This window comes from Octopus bimaculoides, chromosome 19, assembly GCF_001194135.2.
Source record: "Octopus bimaculoides isolate UCB-OBI-ISO-001 chromosome 19, ASM119413v2, whole genome shotgun sequence".
NCBI lineage: Eukaryota > Metazoa > Mollusca > Cephalopoda > Octopoda > Octopodidae > Octopus > Octopus bimaculoides.
Window position 1 is genome coordinate 2,090,472 of NC_068999.1, and position 19,312 is coordinate 2,109,783.

At 39.2% G+C, this 19,312-nt stretch overlaps 1 protein-coding gene across 17 annotated transcripts in view; it reads left to right on the top strand.

Annotated features, from left to right (window-relative positions):
- Window positions 1-19,312, top strand: part of LOC106880379 (polypyrimidine tract-binding protein 1) — a 67,845-nt gene extending 48,533 nt beyond the window's left edge. For 2 of the 17 annotated variants that reach the window (XM_014930277.2, XM_014930276.2), the window contains exons 3-19: window positions 6,421-6,525; window positions 7,380-7,529; window positions 7,692-7,838; window positions 8,643-8,774; window positions 8,881-8,932; window positions 9,069-9,127; window positions 9,820-9,982; window positions 11,297-11,446; window positions 12,231-12,251; window positions 14,436-14,554; window positions 15,879-15,912; window positions 17,172-17,264; window positions 17,383-17,483; window positions 17,589-17,707; window positions 17,819-17,893; window positions 18,372-18,435; window positions 18,873-19,312. In XM_014930277.2, coding sequence (XP_014785763.1) covers window positions 6,421-6,525; window positions 7,380-7,529; window positions 7,692-7,838; window positions 8,643-8,774; window positions 8,881-8,932; window positions 9,069-9,127; window positions 9,820-9,982; window positions 11,297-11,446; window positions 12,231-12,251; window positions 14,436-14,554; window positions 15,879-15,912; window positions 17,172-17,264; window positions 17,383-17,483; window positions 17,589-17,707; window positions 17,819-17,893; window positions 18,372-18,435; window positions 18,873-18,941 — 1,653 coding nt within the window. In that variant the 3' untranslated portion in view covers window positions 18,942-19,312. Of the gene's footprint in view, window positions 1-21; window positions 253-5,187; window positions 5,211-6,275; window positions 6,296-6,420; window positions 6,526-7,379; window positions 7,530-7,691; window positions 7,839-8,642; window positions 8,775-8,880; window positions 8,933-9,068; window positions 9,128-9,819; window positions 9,983-11,296; window positions 11,447-12,230; window positions 12,252-14,435; window positions 14,555-15,878; window positions 15,913-17,171; window positions 17,265-17,382; window positions 17,484-17,588; window positions 17,708-17,818; window positions 17,894-18,371; window positions 18,436-18,872 lie in introns of those variants that run through there. The other 15 variants (XM_014930269.2, XM_014930268.2, XM_014930273.2 and 12 more) reach the window with 15 other exon arrangements.

The window sequence follows — 19,312 nt, forward strand, 5'->3', positions numbered from 1 at the left end:
ATATATATATATATATATATATATATATATATATAAATTCTTGGAACAAGAAATTGTTGTACACCCCACCCATCTCGCAAAGGTCCTGAGATGTATTTATGCTGGTATCCAACTTACAACCAAGCTCCACTACATGTGCCTCCTGTACAGCCTCTTCCCACCCTTCCAGCCCCTGGTCCACCACCACCACCCAGTGAGATAATATTACCATTGCAGTTTGCCACTGAACAAATTTTCCCTGTCAGTAGGAAGGTGAGTGTTTCTACCAGATATAAATCAGCATTTTATATATATATAAATACGTATATATATATATACACTTATATTATTGTGTGTCACCTGTTTGGTCCTGTGTATAGATTTGTCATTCGTATACTACTTCCCATAAGTAGCCTTCGATTTTTTCTATCCAAAACGGTTTTCCAACCTGATGTTTACATGCTATTTATAGTTTTAGGTGCTTCGAGATCCACCGTTTTTCAAAAAGAGACTTCTCACCACTATGTGATTTTCTGTGTGTATTATGTATATAGTCAGATGGTATATATAGCCAATGTATGTATATAGAAGTGTAAAATAATTCCCTGCCCACGAGGTTTCTCAATATAAAAAATGCTTTACTGTGTTTGTTTTACAAAGTTTTTTTTTATTTCTTTAATGTGACTTGTTTTTTCTGGTGTCCCCGCTACCATCCTCACCCTCGGCTACTGCCCTTTCATGACCCCCTAATTATGGGAAGGGCATAAATGGCACATAGCCACACTTGGAACTTTCTCTCTGAATATGGGTCCTCCTTGTGTGTGTGTGTGTTTCTAATCTTATATATATATGCTTGCCCCCACCGACTAGAGTGTGTGTGTATAGAAACCTGTTCTGTTAATGCTTGCTCCCTACCTTCCTTTTTCCCTTTCAACCAACCAACTTAGTCTCTGATCTTGCTGTTGTTCCTTTGTGGTGCCTCCCTGAACACCACACAATACAAACCCCAACACAAGCAGCACATGCTGCTTAAAGACTTTCTCCTCTCCCTACTCTCTTCAATCTTTACTTCCCTTTGTGCTTCTTTTGTTTGGCTTTTTTTCCCTCCTTTTCCACATAAACCACCACCACCACCACCCCTTCCCCTGCTTCTCCTTTCAGATATCTTTTTCTGCTTTAGCTGGCTCTGGGAAGCCTTTTTATTGTTCACCCATATGTGTGCGTGTGTGAGAGTCTATGTTGCTGTCTGTATGTAGCCAGTGCCCGCCAAGTGGTTTTGATTCCCTCAAATTTACTTAAAATGCCCCGGTGGGGGGGGGGTCTCTGTGTGTGCGCGCGCATGTAAATGTGTAATAGTCCTGTCACCTTATTGCAGACAACATAAACTCCTTTATGTATACACCTTGGCACAGACATGGCTATGTGGTTAAGTTTACTCCTCAACCACGTGGTACCAGGTTCCGTTTTGCTCTGCTGCACCTTGGGCAAAATGCCTTCTATGTCATAAGACTTGGGTTGATCACTCGTTAGGAGTGAAGTTTGGCAAAAACTGGAACGAGAGTCCGTTTGTGTATAATTAGTGGTTTAACCTTTTATTTCACAAAAAGAATAAAGGGTAGTCGATGTTTGCTCCAGATATTGATGACAAAATTGTTCAACATGGAATTTTGAGAGAAAGTTATAAATTTTGATCACCATTATAAACAGGAAGTTTATACCATGGAACCAGGGGTGGTATCATGCTTCGTGTTGCAAACTTTTTTCGTGTGTGTGTGTGTGTGTGTGCCCAGTAACTTAACAGCTTGATTAGATATGTTGGAATAGTGGAATGAAAACAATCTCTAGAAGTTGTGGTCCACTGGCAGAAACTTGTAAAAAGAATATTTTTTTGTTTTTAATCATGTGGCCGAGAGGGGGTACAGCCATCTTGATTGGGTTGTTTTTTTTCTGTAATGAGAAAATTTTCCATATTATGTAAAAGTTTGAAGATTTTAATTACTGCATTGACTAATTAGCTGCCAGACTGACCAACAAGTATGGGATTTTGATGATGGTGGTGGTGGTGGTGTTTACAGGTTCCTACTATGAAGACATCCGACACCCGCCTTTCTTTTTTAAGCATCATCCCCTGGTCTATATTTCTATTGAGTCATCATAGCTGTATATATTGATGACTGGTTTAGGTCACTGCTGCTGCTGCCATTGGGCTTCCATATTATTTATTGATCCAAGTGATCCAGGAGAGAGTCAATGGATGGATTGTTTTGATAGTTTTTAATTTATTCCACACTACACATGCGTATCTGGCCACATTATCATTATTATTAATAATACAGCTAGCAGTTGTGTGTCAGACAAAGTGATCAATGACCTTTCTTACAACTCCTTTCAGTGTTAATACTGACCCTGGTACCAGTTGTGTACTGGGCGTCACTACCCCTTAATTTGCTGGTCTGGCACCAGAATTTGAAAACACTAATATTGGGTTTCTAATTTAAACAATGGTCCTGCAAGTTGCTCTCAGGGGAAGGAACAGATGGTACTATCAACCTCTTTACTTGATTTTCTCAACAAACCCTTGGTGAGGAAAGTCAAGGTTGTTGACCTTGGCAGAATTTGAACTCGGTGGATAAAGGGAACCCATGGCATTTTAGTGTTTTTGGCCACCTCACTGCCATAATAATAACTGGAAGGTAATAATAAAAATGTTTTTACAGAGTAACCCTTTTCTGAGAGCCAGCTGTAAGGGACCTGGTGGTGATATTTGAATATCTATGGTCAGCTCCCACCACTGAAAAAAAAATATGGTTTTATCTAGCAAGTTTAGCAGTCACAGAAGCAATACAGGGAGCCATATGTAGTTGCTGTTGGTTGGAACTGATAACAGCTGGATCTCGGAATCATTTATAAAAACTGGAATGTTCTTGACTGTTTTCAGTTTAGGGACTGCATTTACTGTAAGGTGTGTTTTCTGGGATCTTATAGTTTCTTGCTTTGTTCACCAAGGTGGTTCCATGTTGTACTTTAATTGAAATATTGTCTTAACCAGTGGGACTGGGGAGGCGGTGTACTGATGTCACTGGAGTACAATGGATACAAGGGAGATAATTTAACTGCCAGTGCCCTATCCTTTCACCTGTCTGCTTCGGCAAAAGGTGAAGGTAACTACTGGCTTGGTTCAATTGGGTTAGTCATGTGTGGAGTGATTCTGTCCAGCTAACATTGTTGTTGCAGGAGGCTTTGATGTCTAATGTATCCCATCCCACCACTGTCCATTATTCTATAGTTATATAAACATGTTAAATATTTTATTTACTGAAATAATTTAAATTTTCTACACTCCCCTCCCCTCCCCCATACTGGGATTATTCATTAATCTGTCGGGGGGGGGGGGGCATGTATCATATTTTCAGAAATTGTATTCATCCTTTGATGTTTGTTTGGAAAACCTTGTGTATGTTATTGTTGTTGGAAATGAGATGTGTTAAGTTGCAGAAACAGCTGTCACTTTGGTTTCATGTGGCCCACATTCATTAGCAACAACAGTGAGTAACAATTGTAACAGCTGATAAAGGCAAGTGAGGGAGGTGGTGGTGGTAGAATGTGTGTTTTCTGTTCAATTGCTTGTGTTGTTGTTCTTGTATAAATTCAGTGGATGAAGTCAGGCAAGATATGATAGTATTCACACATCAATTAATAACTATTGATAGGGGGCCACCCCACTCCCACCTCTCAGGAAGGGACTTGCTCGGCAGAGATGAACAATAGCTGGTTTCATGTGGTCTCTGGGCCTTTCTTGGGAGTGAAGAAGGGTCATGGCAGCATTCCATTCACTGATCAAGGAAGAAATTTTTCCTTCACTTTTAAATGGTTTAATGTTATCATCATTGGTTAATTTAGAATAGTTGACATCTCTTCTGCTTTGCAATGTTCTTAAAATTCGATTCGGTTTACAGCAAGGAATGGTATATTTTTGTCATTAGATTGTAGCCAAGCTGGGGCACCACTTTGAAGAATTTTAAGCCTGATATTCCATCACTTTCTTTGACTGCAAGCAGTGATGGGGAAACAAGTACAGAAAAAAGAAGACACATAAATACATGACAAGCTTCTTTTAGTTTCCACTAACAAGTCTTTGGTTAGTCTTAGGCTGTGGTAGAAGGCACTTGCCTGAGTTTCCACACAGTAGGACTGAACCTGGAACCATGCGGTTAGGAAACAAGCTTCTTACCACACAGCCACGCCTGCACCTCAATTTCTGGGCTGGGTGAATTACATGCCTCTGTGTGTGTGTGTGTAGATGGAATGGTTAGATGATAGAAATTGTGGGACTAAAGTGTTTCAGAGAATCGTCTTTTGTAGAGCTTTAAAAAACAAAAGAAACTTTCCCGGAGTTCCCTCAAGTGATGGAATGAAGATTTCATCGTAAAAAAGCCCCAGTCCCCTATTTTACCATGCTGACATGGTTTATGTTGTTAGAATTATCAGCTTTAGCAATCTGTTCCCCATGTTTTATTTATTTACAGAAAGCTTTTAAAGATTGAAGATGGGTGGTATCGGTGCTTTAGCTTTTCCGCTGCTTCTTAAATAGTTTCATTTTCCTCTCTAATATCCAAATATTTCTTTTCATATCCTGGCACTTTTAATGAAAGCCATGATTGCCAGTGCTCCGCACCCCCCTCCTCCTTTCCTCGTACTTGACTGGAATTATCAGTAAAAGGGATCTGTTTGAACCGATAGCTAGGCTGGCTGTGCTCCTCCTCCTTGCTGGCTTGTCCCCATCCATGCCTGCCTTGCCTTCTTCCTCTCTTGCTTACAACTTTCCCCTTTCATGATCTGACAGCTTGCATTGAAGCATTTTACATCAACCTCCCCCCACCCCACTCTCTCTCTATAATACACAGTCTGACTTGTTCAAATGTCAGGCCAAACTACTGGCTGTTGTTACAGCTACATTTATTCCTTGTGTATAAAAGAGGAGGGGGGAAAAAAAGTTCCCTTCTTCTTCTGACTGAGTCATTCAATATGACTCACAACGAAGTATTGGGTCCAAAGTGTTTAACAACGGAGAAGACAGAACTGCACTGTTGCCACTGATATATATATATATATATATATAAAACATACACACACCACACGTGGTGGTGGTGGTGGTGGTAAAAGCTATATTTAGTATTACTACTACTGTTAAGCCATTAGGCATTATGGAAGTATGTAATCAGAGATATTAGGTAAGAAGTGTTTCGTTTATTGTTGTGTGTGAATTGTGGATCTTTAGTCGAATCTTCGATAATTTAAATTGTATGGTGTTTATTATGTTGTTAGTGATGACGACCTACTGAAGTTTTGGGAATGGATGTGTGTGAGAGAGAGATAAAGTTATTTTTATATATTGACATTTCAAAATAGTGGACTTCATTTTGGGTGGTTTCTATTGAATTTCTTTGTGTATATATAATGTCTATACACACAACACAGGTCTTGTTATTTGGGTGAGCCTCCTTATGTCTGTATTATGTACTCTCGGTTTAAATGATTCACTAGTATTTTCTGTTGCTTTTTCTTTTAAACATGATGTTTGCCAGTCACTGGCTTTCCATGCACACACACACACACACACACACACACTTCTCAGTGTTACAATTTTCTCTGCAATTTACTATTAAAAGTTACTCTCCCATCATCTGGCAATTTTCTGATTTAAAAACCATGATCTGTAATAGTGTCATTGCTAAATTTATGGTATATTAGCAACTAGCAGTAATGTAGTAGTAGTCGCCGCCTCCACCACCACCAAAGGGTGAGAGTTATGTATGCAGCTGTATCTAATAGCTACCTTTTACTCTCTCTCTTTCTCTCCACCTCTTCAGTGCCAGTGGGTACGGGCTTGTATTGCAACCATTTAAATTGAAGATGGCGCTTAAATGGTTAACATAATTATGGCTGTTCCGTCTCCCTCCATGCACCAATGCACTATTAATAAGCCACTTGCTGTTTCTATTTTATTTAGCACAACTTAATCAGACACTTGGCTTCATTCGTTAATTGTTAACGGGGCAAGAGTATTTGGTCTAGGCTTTGTTTTGGCTTCTTTCTTTTTTTCATCTTTTGTACTTCTCTCGGAATTCTCAGCTGGTCAGTCAGTACTTACTTATAACATTGGAATTCAGAGTGGTGTGTGCAGTTGGTGTTTGTTCTAAGAAATGCAGTCGGCTTGCGGGGCTGGGGGGCAGGGGTGAATGCCGACATTTATAATGAATAACCTGTCAATTGTTTAAGCAAGTCTTATCGGGCAAATCAATTGCTTTTCAATTCTGTAAGTCCTGAGTTTTCTATCAATGAATACAGAATTAACACGAAAAAAGAAAAAGAACGTTGGATAATAATAATAATAATACGGTCTTTTGTTGATTTGTGACATTGCTGCCTATTTTATTACAGAGAGGATCGGAAGAACTTATGTCCCACAGCCCAATGGTTACGAACGGGACCGGGATGAGCCCCCACCACGTGGATAGTGCAGATATGAACAATGATGCCAAAAAGGTAAGGAGTTTTGTGAACTCTTGTATGGTCTTTTGAGTTCACTCTTTATTTATATATATATATATATATTTCCCTAGTGTGCTTGTAACTTGCAATATTGAAGTCACTCCCTGATTAGTTGCTTTTGGTGGTGGTGGTGGTGGCGGCGGTGGTGATGTTAGCTGGCAACTTGGTGCTTCTTTGTGTCTGGCCATGTGTTTCTGCTATGAATATCAAGTGAAACTAGCTATGTGCAAGTGTGGGTGCTGAAGTTGTTAGGAGAGACGAGACGGTGATGAGAAATTGTAGCGTATAGATACAAACATTAAGATGATGCCGAGTTGTACGTAATAGTGGTGGTGGTGGTGGTGAGACTAAGTCGTGTCAGTGCTGTTGAAATGTTTACAAATTGCCCGTGTCCCAAATACACAACTTGTCTGTTTTGTTGCAAACTGAAATTATATCTTCATTATTAACGTTGGGAATTTCTCTTTTTATATATTGGGACCTTACCGTGTGTGTGATAACTCTGGAATTGTGGTGTTTTAGTCCATCATACAAAACTTTCGTATCACTATTTAGTGATGTTCATTTATACACTGTTGGGATCTGTTCACTTTCTATACTCATTCCTGGGCAAATTATTTCACCACCCCCCTCTCTCTCTCTCTCTCTCTTCTCCCCTCCCTTGGCAGGGTGTTTATTTCTTGCATTCTGTTTGTGTAATTAATCACATCAGACTGTCACTCCATTTCATCATGCTGATGATAATCGTAGGTGAATAAAGAGTTCTTAATAAGTAAAACATTTGTTTATTAATATTTTCTACAGAAATATGAAATAAAATGTTTTTATTTTTGTTTTTAAACTTGTAGGTAAAATTGGAGCAGAGCCAGGCAGCTACAGTGTCTAAAGTTGTTCATCTGCGTGGTCTACCAATAGAGGCATCTGACCAAGATGTTATTCCTCTTGGCATACCTTTTGGCCGCATAACCAATTTTCTACTCTTGAAGCAAAAGAATCAGGTACGCAGCATTACCTTTTAATTTCTTTGAAATTCACACTTGAGTAGAGTTTTTCACTTTGCTTAGCCTTCATCCCTTTGAATGTTCTGTGAAACACATTACTATCATCATCATTATCATCTTGGCTGCAAACTTATCTTTGTCTTTTGTTTTTGTCTGTAGGCTTTCATGGAATTCTCAGACGAGAGACAAGCAGAATCAATGGTGTTATATTACACAAACGACAAACCTAGAGTACGCAACAAAGATGTCTATGTCCAGTTTTCCAACCACAAGGAGTTGAAAATAGACGTAGCACATCCTTATCAAGTGAGTTCACTACTGTTTGTTTCTTTCTACTACTACGACGACTGCTGCTGCAGTATGTTTTATCTCACCTGGAAGCCTCTAAATTAAATTCAGTTCTCGACTGGGGTCCGTACAAGACAAAAAATAGCAGCAAATTGGATCCATGAAAAAATGTTGCTTTGGGTGTATTTATTGCAAGAATCGGCTACAGACTTTTGAAAGGGATATCTTTGGAGTAACATTGGTTTGAGGATCCACCAGAGTAAAAAAAAAATGGGTCAATAGGTTTTAAAAAAAAGAAAAAGGGGGGTTGAGTATGACTGGCCTGATGTTTGGTTGTTTAAAAGTCCGTAATGTGTTATGCTTAGAAACTCTTTAGGTTGGAGGATGTTGAATGGGATGCCAGTCCATCACAAGGTTAGGTCACACAACTCCTGCTGTTGGCGCTCATTTTCAGATAAACAGGCTGAAGCCAATGTAAAGTGAAATGACTTGCCCAAGGGCATTATATATGATCCAGTCAGAGGATTGATCCAATATCCCCTTAACCTTTATCATGAATCTAAACTTCTCTGTCCTTGTTGTAACCTCCTCCTATTCCATGATGACTCATGTTTCCAGAACTAGCTTTTATGGTGAGCTGCATTCTCTCTGATACTCAACTGCCAAAATGTGTGTGTGTGTGATTCTATTGTGGTGCAGGTAAGGAAGGAGTGAATGTGTTGGGGTTCTTTGCTCAAAGATTTAATCTCTTGCCATATTTTCCTTTTTTTTTCTTTTTTTTTCGTGTATCTTGTCCTCCAATGTTCCTGTTGTTGTTTTCAGAACACAAATACTCAAGCAGCTCTGCAGGCTGCGCAGGCCATCATGGGAAGTCCAGAGGAAATGAACAAGACCATTCTGAGAGTTATTATAGATAACATGGTGTTCCAAATCAACATAGACATTCTGTATCAGGTAAAGATGATATAAGATTTATAATTACAGCTTTGATGTAATCAAGATTCATTGAGGTCTTGGATTTAATCAATCATGTGACCACGACTTCTGGTCTGTTTTTCAGATATTTTGCAAATTTGGGACGATTCAGAAGATTATTACATTCACAAAAAATAGTGAGTAGATTTCTTTGAAGTTTGTTTCCTAAAGAAATGGGTGGCAGGAGCACTCTTACAAGTCTTAGATAATGTACCTTCTACAAAACCTGCTTCTGACAAGGTTAACTGGGTTTTCAACTCTTTTTCTTCATAGATACCTATCAGGCCGTCATACAGTTTAGTGACCCAGTCAGTGCAAGAAGTGCCCGAATGGTAAGTACAGTTTTTCACATCTGTGAAGGGTTTACCCCTGTAGTTCATTGTTGGCAGGGGGTCTATGGCAGTTGTTTTGAATCCTTTTTAGTACTTAGGTGAGTGACTGCTTGGGAAACCCACAGGCATAGCATAAGGTGTCAGTAGGTCCCAGAAAAAATGTTAATCTTTAATTGCTGTGAAGTTAGTGTTGATATACATTTTAGAAGAGCGTGATGAATTTAAGGCTAAAAATTCAATAATTTCCATCCACAATCTCAATGCAATCAACCCCTATTCACCAAATTCCAAGTATTCATCATCTTCATCATCCAACATCTTTTCCATGCTGGTATGGATGGGTTGGACAGTTTGAGAAGTGCTGGACAGCTACACCAGTCTCTGGCATGGTTTATATGGCTTGACACCCTCCCTAATGCCAACCACTTTACAAGGTGAACTGGGTGCTTTTTATGTGTCACCAGTGTATCGATATAATCTCTTTAACCCTTTAGCATTTAAACCAACCTGATCTGGCATCTCACACTTACACTACAATGTCGAACATTTTGTAATTTTCTTTCAGAAATTTGAATGATGGCACTGGTGGGGTGAGTTAAGTTATCAAATGAAACCATGTAGCAGGGTGGGGGTGGGTCAGTGATAGAAGTTTACTGGCCTCCTACTCTAATGGTTTAATTTCTCTCTTGTAGACTTTGGATGGTCAGAACATTTACAACGGGTGCTGTACGATGAGGATTGACTACTCAAAAATGACGAGTCTCAATGTAAAGTACAATAACGAGAAGAGCCGAGACTACACCAATCCCAGCCTCCCTGCTGGTGATGCTTCCGTGGATCAGGCTTTGACTTTTGGTAAGTACCGTTCCATAGAATCCATCATCCTTATTCTTGTGCATGTTTATGAAAAGAGTATAAAATCGGAAATATGTAAACAGTTGAAGACTGTCGTTATTAGAAATGATTTCTACTTGACATTTTACCCTTCATTGCTTAATTACCCGAGTTTTAGACGAATTAAAACCATTGTTAAGCTCAGTATTTTGTGACTTCTGTGAAGCACTTTCTTCATACCAATAATCAACACAAATCATACCTTTACTGAACATGCCTTTTGGTTTTGTTTTATTCCATTTCATCTCTTGTATGTGTGTACACACACACGTATATATACATGACATTCATTCCAAACTGAGGGTTCGCTGTTATTACTCAGTAAAATTCTATCCTGTATTGAGTATTTCTTTTTGTGTTCTTCCATTTTTTATATACATATATACGTGTGTGTGTGTGTGTGTGTGTACACGCATACATACTAAAACACACATACATACACTTTTAAAATGTACTGAAAAATGATTTTCCAATCAACTCATGAATTTCTTTTCTTTTTCTAATTCTGTTTCTGCCATGAATTAACCATTTCTTGAGACACTCTGAATGTGTTTGGTGTGAGCAAGAGAGAAATCTTCTGAACCTGAGTTTCTTCCACGGATATGATTGTCTCTTTCTTTTTTTCCCATCTCTATCTGTTGTGCTTTTTGTTCTTACCATCATCGTCATCATCTGATTTCATATTGTGCACCTTAATGTTTTTGGCATTGGACTCGCCTTCGCACTGAAAGGCAGGAAACACTCCCACCTCCTCCCGTGCTTGGTTGCTCTGCTCACCTGCTTTTATTCCTCCTCGACTACCCTACCTTCCTTCCCATCCATGTTCTTCCTCATCTGACCCTGTTGAAATCAATTTAACCAACTTTAGTGCTACACAGACACAAATTTTTGGCCAGTCCATGTTGCATGAAATATCTTGTCTAATGATTTCCATTTTTGGGCAAAGTTGGCCAGGCTCTTAATTTAAGATTTCATTCTTTTTATCATTATTTTTATTATTAATTTTTTATATTTATTTGAGCGTATGTTCCATCTAAGCTACTAATTATGAGAGTAATCTCAAGTTTTCACAGTAAAATACATTATAAATTCTACATACTCTGTACAGGTGTGCGTTTAGCATATCAAATAAAACTGGTTGGTCATCAGATGTTTTTCGATAAAAAGATTTCTTGTGAACTCACCTCTAGATGGAACGTATGCAAGAGTCCAGTTGGTGAAACTTTGTTAAAGCATTGGATTAATCGCATGCTCCTTGTTTACGAATGTGTTAAGGTTCCCCTGGTGTGTTGTCGTCGACTATTGCAGCTGTGCCTGGCCTAGGAACTGCCCCACTAACCACATTTGGTGCCGCACCCGGAACTACGCTGCTTTCTGACCCCAGTCAGCAGTATATTGGTGCTGATATGCAGATCTGCACTTCTGGTAGTGTAGCATTTTTAATTTTGATAAGCCAGGGTGGTAGTTTTGAACATGCATGCTTCTAATATCTCTTGTGTTTGGTCTATCACAGAACTCTGTCTCTCTCTCTGTTTTCCCCCCAGCCCTACTGCATTTCATATAATGCAACATTTTTTTTTTTTTTTTTTAAACCATTCTCTCTCTCTTTGCGTGCTGTTGCATTTAATGCCTAGCGATCCTCTTTCTCTTAGGACTTCTGGTGTGTAAAATAATCTAAAAAGCACTACTACTACTACTACTACTACTACCCTGGTTAAACTTTATATGGCATGGATTTAGCTTTGCTTGCTCATCTGACAACTGTCCTGGCTACATCTTTGCTAGTTCACTTCAACCAAGGTGATGGGAGGTAGAATTTCGCTAAATCTTTCTAAATGCCTCTATTTTCTCAACTCTTAGCCGTCTTCTCTGTGTTTGTTCTAATTTAAAAGAATTAATCACATTTTTCTCTGCTGGATCTTCAACCCCCATCAGTCCACCTGTTCTGATATCAATGGGTTTGGTAAAAAAATCTCTTCTCTTTTGCTTGGTCTTCTTCTCGTGGTTTTTCTTTCTTCTTCTCTCTTGCATGCCTTGGTCCTTGGTCTTGCAAAAATCTTGGGGTACCTTGTTATATCTTCAATTACTGACAGGTAATCTTTATCTTCTTCCCTGCCCACCCTTCTCAACTATGATATGTCTTTAATCCTCATAAAAACCGTTCCTTCTGAGGCTCTAGCCTGATTCTTTGCATTTCTCTTGCTTGTAGCTCCCGGAGTGGGTCCGCCAGGTAAGTCTTTCTTCTAACTCTTTTGGTAGTCTTATCCCCACCCACCTTTTTTTTTTTATTTAACTCTACCCTGTAATGTTTCTAATCCCTCCTCTCTCAAAACTAACGTCTGCATGTTCTGCTGTTTGTCTCTAACCATTCTCCCCACTTTGTCTTTCTCATTTCATCTCTCTCTCTCTCTCTACTAACAACTGCTGCTGTGAGTTTTCTAAACTGTTTAGTGGTGTACTGTTTGTTTATCAGAACTGACCAGTCTTCTAATTAACTTCAGCATCCAACTAACGAGGTGACTGATTCGTCTAATGTCAACTAATCTGGATGGCATTTGTTGTCTACAAAGGCTCCACATGAACGCAGTCATATCTTGTTGATGGGGCTTCATTACTAATCTCGCTGTTCTGTTGTGTGGTTGTGAGTCTGTCTGTCTGTCCTGTTACATGTTAATAAAACTGCTGTTTTGTCCCTGGTCTTTGCTTAGTCAACACTGAACAAGCAGACTATTGATCAAAATCATTCCAACCATGACCATCCTGTGTAAACATTTAGAACTCCAATATGATTGTCATTTTGAGATGGAGTGTGGTTTGAGGGAGATTTCTTTTACACTGGGTCTACAGGGACCAGCGATTTTGAATTGAACAAGTTTAGGCATTTCTGGTGACCTCACTTCGTATTATCTTTATTTAATAAACCTCCACACTCATGCATATCTGCTTTCACATAAATCAGCAAAATCCTTTGGCATTAGACTGTGGCCATGAAACTTCTTCCCACACAGTCGCCCCTGTACCTATAGCATTGTGTAATAGTTTTTCTGGGGTACCTGGATATAAGTGTTTTGGGTTGAATTGATTTATTTCCTTTCTGTAGAAAAGGGTTTTTGCCTCCCGTGCTAGTATGGATTAAACAAATGAGGAAAGATGCCCTCCTAAGAGGTCACCCACGTTTGATGGCCTGTAAGAATCACCCTACCCCCACACCTCAGAATTACCCTGGGTCTTCAAAGCTGGACAGTATATAAGCTAATTTTTGTCCCTGGCACTCCATGTCTTTTGTGCCATCAAACACGGTAGTTGCCATGTTATTTCACAACAGAGAGGAGAAAAATAGTTGATCTGACTTCTCTTGGTGATATTTTTTTACCAATTTCAGGCTAAAATTGGTTAATTTCAAATTAACCCTTTTTAAACCTTTTTTTTTTTTTGATATTCAGCTTTTACCTTGTTAAATGTTCTGCTTGTCTATTCACTTAGCTTCGAAATAATCCTGCAATATTTTGTGAATAATGAGATTGTTTTTAGAATGTTGTCAGGATAGGTGTGAGGGGCCAGTTTGAACATGGTTTGGGTGTGCCCAATTTAAAATGCTGATTATAGGTTAATGTAAAATGGTGTGTTTCCCAACTCCTTTTTGACATTCTGGTTGTCCAGTGATATTAACCTTGTCTTCTTGACCCTATGAACTGTTGTTTCATGTTAACTGTTTCTTAGTGTTAACATTAGTGAACGTTGTCGTTCACTGCACTGTTTATAGGCAAATTGGTAGACTATATAAGTAGGCATTGTAGTAATTGGCAGTTGTGGAAATTATTAGTCTGAAACCATCCTTCACAGCAGCAACATTTGTAGCACATCTCTAAACCAACATTTAATGAGGTTCATCTTTGTGGGGTCCCCCTACTTAACTGTCACATTCCCCATTTTCATCGCTCTCTCTTTCTCTCTTTCTCTCTCTCTCTCTCTCTCTCTCTCTCTCTTTGATGTTCTTGCATGTCTCATTTTATGTATCTATCTCTGTCTTTCTCTCTCTCTCAATACTAACCCACTTTCATGTATTTTTTTTTAGATTCATTCCTTCATTTTTCATTTAAAACCAAGACTTTACAATTCCAATTCAGAAATTTAAAATCAATCTACAATTATTTATATTTAAATAAATTATTTTTGTAAATTGTAAAGCTTATTGCAAACATTTTATTAGGAACAGCCCTGCTTCATCATCACTTTTAGCAAAATTCTAAATGATTAATAATAATAATAATAATAAAGTGTGAAGTGACAACAGAGGTGTTAAACGACAACGGCTGCTGCTGCGGTTACAACTAAACTCAAAAGGTGTGGTTTCTTCACTGAAGCAGGGACTAATGTAGTCAAATTAATTGTGTTGCTTTTTTTGTTCTATCAGCTGTACCGATGTCTGGCTTTGGTTTGACTGCTGCAGGTATGGGTGCTGCACGGCTCAGTATGCCCTTACAATCTCAAGCTGGTAACTGTGTGCTCTTGGTTTCCAATCTGGATGAAGAGGTATGTGCCTTTTGTTTATCTAATACGTATATTGTCTAGTTTATACCCTGACATCTATACAGAAGAAAGAAATAAAAAATAAAAAACAATGTATCTGGACAGAAAGACTGGGGTATTTTATGGTCTACCACCACCTCTCCATTCGCAGGCCTCTCTCCATTCTGCGACCTATCTGCCTGCGTCATCTTCCTTCCATTTTCTAATTTCACTGCATCGTTTGAGTGGAACAACTTCCCACACAATGGCTGCCCACAAGTGTTTTGCTGTTTGACCAGGAATTCTTCTTTTTTTTTTTTCTTTCATTTTTAGACTTTTAGAATTTGTTTCTTGCTCTGGTTCCTTCGGAGACCCTTTTTACTACCAAAAAAGATATTTTCGTTGTGAAGGCTTTCTTTTTATCTCCTTCTCCCCCGACCCCCAATCCATGTGCTCCTCTGCCTAACAAACTCATGATGGATCAAGATTGGTTTTGGATATGGTGCTAACTGAAAACTTCTTGTTGTGTCTTCCAAACACTGTCTGTAGAAAGCTCCTCCTCCGACATAACACCTAACGGTTACAGGCTGGGGCAGGATTTCTCATTTTCTTCGATGTATCATCTCATGAGAAACAATTCCTCTACTTTTCAACAATTTCCTCCTACTTTGGTCCACCAATTCTTTATCTTTGTCTGCTGGAGCCACCCAAACCTCTGACCATTATTGCTGTGGTTTCTTGACCCCAGTCTCTTGTACATCAGCTGGCTCTGTCCACATCTGACCATCTCTCACAAAACTTCAATTCCTTACAAATAACATTTGGTTCTCTTAAATACCTTTTCCCCTACCCCCATCTTTTTTTTTTTTTTTTTTCAAAATTTTAATCAAATGTTCCCTCCTCCTCCAATACTTCGTTATGCATGCTTCCTCATTAGCATGTCTTTTTTTTTCCCCCCCTCTCTCTCTCTCTCCCCCACTCTCCTCCCACTAATTTACCCACCTCTTCTCTCTCTCTCTCTCTCTCTCTCCTATACTGATGCTACTGCTACACTAGCTACCCAGCTAACCCTAACCACCCTTGATCAGCCACTGCTGCCTGTACCACACTGTATTCATTGATATTGTTGTTCTTGCTCTTTTTTCAGAGTTTATATTCTTCATTTACACACTCATGTATCAACAACACTGATTTGTTCCTATTTTCTCTTTTTTTTTTTTTCTTTTTTTTTTTTTTCCGTCCCAACTTACTTCGCTGGTGTTCCTCCACATGGACTATCTATCGCTCGCTCGGACACTGATCTCACCCTATCTTCCGCTCTGCTATACTCCTGTTCCTATGACTCTAGATGGTCACGCCCGACGTTCTTTTTACCCTTTTTGGTATGTTTTTAAGCACTCTTTTATTTCATTTGACAATTTATATAGAAACTTAGAAAAGCTAAGTGACATTTTATTTAATGTTCTGTCTTTTAACACCAAGAGATGTGCTGCTGCCGCTGCCACTGCTGCTACCTGACTGAGTCTCTATTGTGTCCAGCTCTATTCTTTAGTGCCAACTAACTTAACCAAACCTTCTCCAAGATCACTCACTTCAGCTTCTTCTAAATTAATAACCTGTCTTGAAACCAATTACTTCCATCATGCTTTATTTATTTATATATTTTTTTATTGTTTTTAGTTGTTTTTTTTTTTTAATTAATTAATTTCTGACCCATCCCCTTCCCCCTTTTCATCTTTCTCTCTCTTTCTCCTTCTCTCTCCTGACAACAGGTGAGGTGTTCAGTGTTTGATTATTTTCCAAGATAGCCTAAAGAACCGTTTTTTTAATAAAGTATGATGGTTACTTCTTCCGAGGGCTGTGTGGGTTTTCATACATAAGTTACACTCAAAGATTACCTTTTTTTTTTTTTTCTCTCTCGTCTCTTCCTTCTTCCCCTCCTCAGGTAAGTGGTGGTGGAGACCCTGGCTGTGTCAGGAGGTTCAGTCAGGTATTAATATGGTCCGCTCCACTCAAAATACGCATGCTCTTCAGATAGCGCAGATATTATCTAACACAACACACATCCATCCAATTTTGGTTTTGTTAATGGTCCATCCAATTTCCATTCCCAAAACTCGACCATTGGGCATTTTTAATCAGAAATTATGCAGAACCTCTTTAGAACAGCATTGATTATTGTCATATTCAAAACTTATTTTGGCACCTTCCATTTTCACATTGTTTTTGAGCGTTCACAACATGTTTTACTTATTTTACATAATTTGCTAATTCACTCTACACTCCATGTTGACATGTAAACAGTTACACACACACACACACACACACACACACACAAAGCAATGCAGGCTCCTTGAAACCTAATTTGGGCCACATTTTTTAAAGAAAGAGACTGGCCCCTGTTGGCACAAGAACAAATTTGTCCTTCCTTGTTAAGGCCAAAGCACTACAGTATGGTGCAGGGTGGGGGTGTAGTCGATGGCATTGTGTAAGTTCCCTGTTAAGGTTGTTCATATTGTAAGGTGTTAGACTAAATGGAAGACAGGGTTTTGGCTACTAAGACCCAGTCTTCAACAAATCTAGTTTGGTTACTTGGTTTTTACTCCACTCTTAGTACATGTTGTGCTTTTTCTTTTACTAGGTGTGTACGGTGATGTGCAACGCGTGAAAATCCTTTTCAACAAGAAGGATAATGCACTGGTACAAATGGCAGAGCCTCACCATGCTCAATTAGGTAAGTTCTCTCCCCACCTCACTCTATATTTGGCTGTTCCATTTGTAATTTATCGACTTGAATCCTTTCCGATTCCCCACGCAAAAGCCTCTAATGCTTTTTTTATTCTCTCTTTCAGCCAAAACTTACCTGGATAAGCTGACTTTGTATGGCAAACAGATCAGGGTGGCTCCCTCCAAACACACAGTGGTCCAGATGCCCAAGGAAGGCCAGCAGGTAGCAAATATCTATCTGTTGGCTTTGATGGATTTTACTTGAAATTTGAATTTTAATCGGTTTTGTTTTTTCTTGTATCATTCTGCTATTGCTTGGTTCTATTTGCAGGATTCCGGCTTAACAAGAGACTACACAAATTCCCCACTCCACAGATTCAAGCGACCTGGCTCGAAGAACTGTCAGAATATATTTCCCCCCTCAGCAGTTTTGCATTTATCTAACATTCCGTGAGTATCACCAGACCCCCACTTCTTCCTGCTACATTCCTCTGCTTCAATATTTCAGTTCTGCTCCTGTTTTGCTCTATTCGTTAATGTCTTTCATTTTACCGTCTTCAGATCTAATGTTCCTGAAGAACAGCTCAAAGATATGTTTGCTGAATATGGCACTGTAAAAGGGTTCAAATTCTTTCCGTAAGTATTTCGTTTTTTTTTTTTTTCTCTCTTTATTTCTGAAGGCTGGGCTGTGTGGTTAAGAAGTTCACTGCACTGCACCTTGGCCAAGTGTCGTCTCTAATAGTTGTGGGCCAACCAAAGCCTTGGCAGTGGGGATTTGGTGAGCAGGAACCTAAGGATCTTTCTATGTATGTGTTTGTGCCTGTATCTATTTCCATTGGCATGTGACTTAGTGGTTAGCTCACAATTGTAAGATCGTGGGGTCAAATCCTCACATTGCTCCAGTCCACTCAACTGGCCAAAATGTGTTGTACCTGTAATTGCCACGCTTCATGTAGTTGTGCTGAATCTTTTTTGAGAACTACATTTGGTTGGGCTGAGAGATAATGCATAATTCAAAACACTTAAGAGTCATATCAATGTTATAGGATTAAATGCAGGAGTTAACTCATCGATAAAAGTATTTATAAATTATTTTTTCTTTTTCTTCTTATAGGAAAGACAGGAAAATGGCCCTCATCCAAATGGGATCCATTGAAGAAGCTGTGAAAGCTCTTATTGTAAGTATTTGTTTGCCCTTAACGTGGTTCATGCTATGACAAACTCTTTCAAACCAGATTACAGTGTGTCCGTATCTTACCCCTCCTAACCATGGGGGCTCAGGGGCTGATGTAGAACTCTATTCTTGTTCTACAGAATCCTTGTGGATACAACATGTAGCTAGTGCTCATGTAGAATAGTAGTTAAGCAAGAAACCTTTAACAAGCTAATCTTGTCCCTAAATATATACACTGCTGAAATCGGAGTGCCATCAAATGCAGTGTGTTGGTCACTGAATGCACAGCTCTCTTTTCTCTTCTCCTTTCTTCCCTCCCCCTCAAAAACCTTTGACATGGTCCCACTAAAACAACACCAAACTTAATCATTGGTTTAATTCTAGAAATCCTAACCAAATGCTTTTTTTCTTTCTTTTTTCCCTCTTTCTCTCTCTTTGCAGTGCCTCCACAACTATCCTTTGAGTGAAAGCAATCATTTGCGTGTTTCATTTTCCAAGTCGACGATTTGAGGCTCTGAGGGTGGTTGTTGCGAGTGGCAGATGGAGCAGAGTGGTGCCATCACCCCAGCAGCTGTTGAGCCCAGGATTTGTGCCACTGCACTACAGCAGAAACATGACCAAGAAGAGCCACCAGAAGCAGCACTTGTAAAACAAACACATTTGCCAGTGCTCTTACACACACACACATAAATACACAAACACAACCACACACACACACGCACATATACATGTATACGCCATTTTCATACCACAGACCTGTCCTCATTTGTTTGCTTGCTCACTTAAAAGTTTTCCACTTTGCTGTGAAATTAATCTAGCTGATAAGTGCCTTGTTGAATCCAAGGATTTGCCCCTCCCCTCCAAAAAGAAAATATTATAAA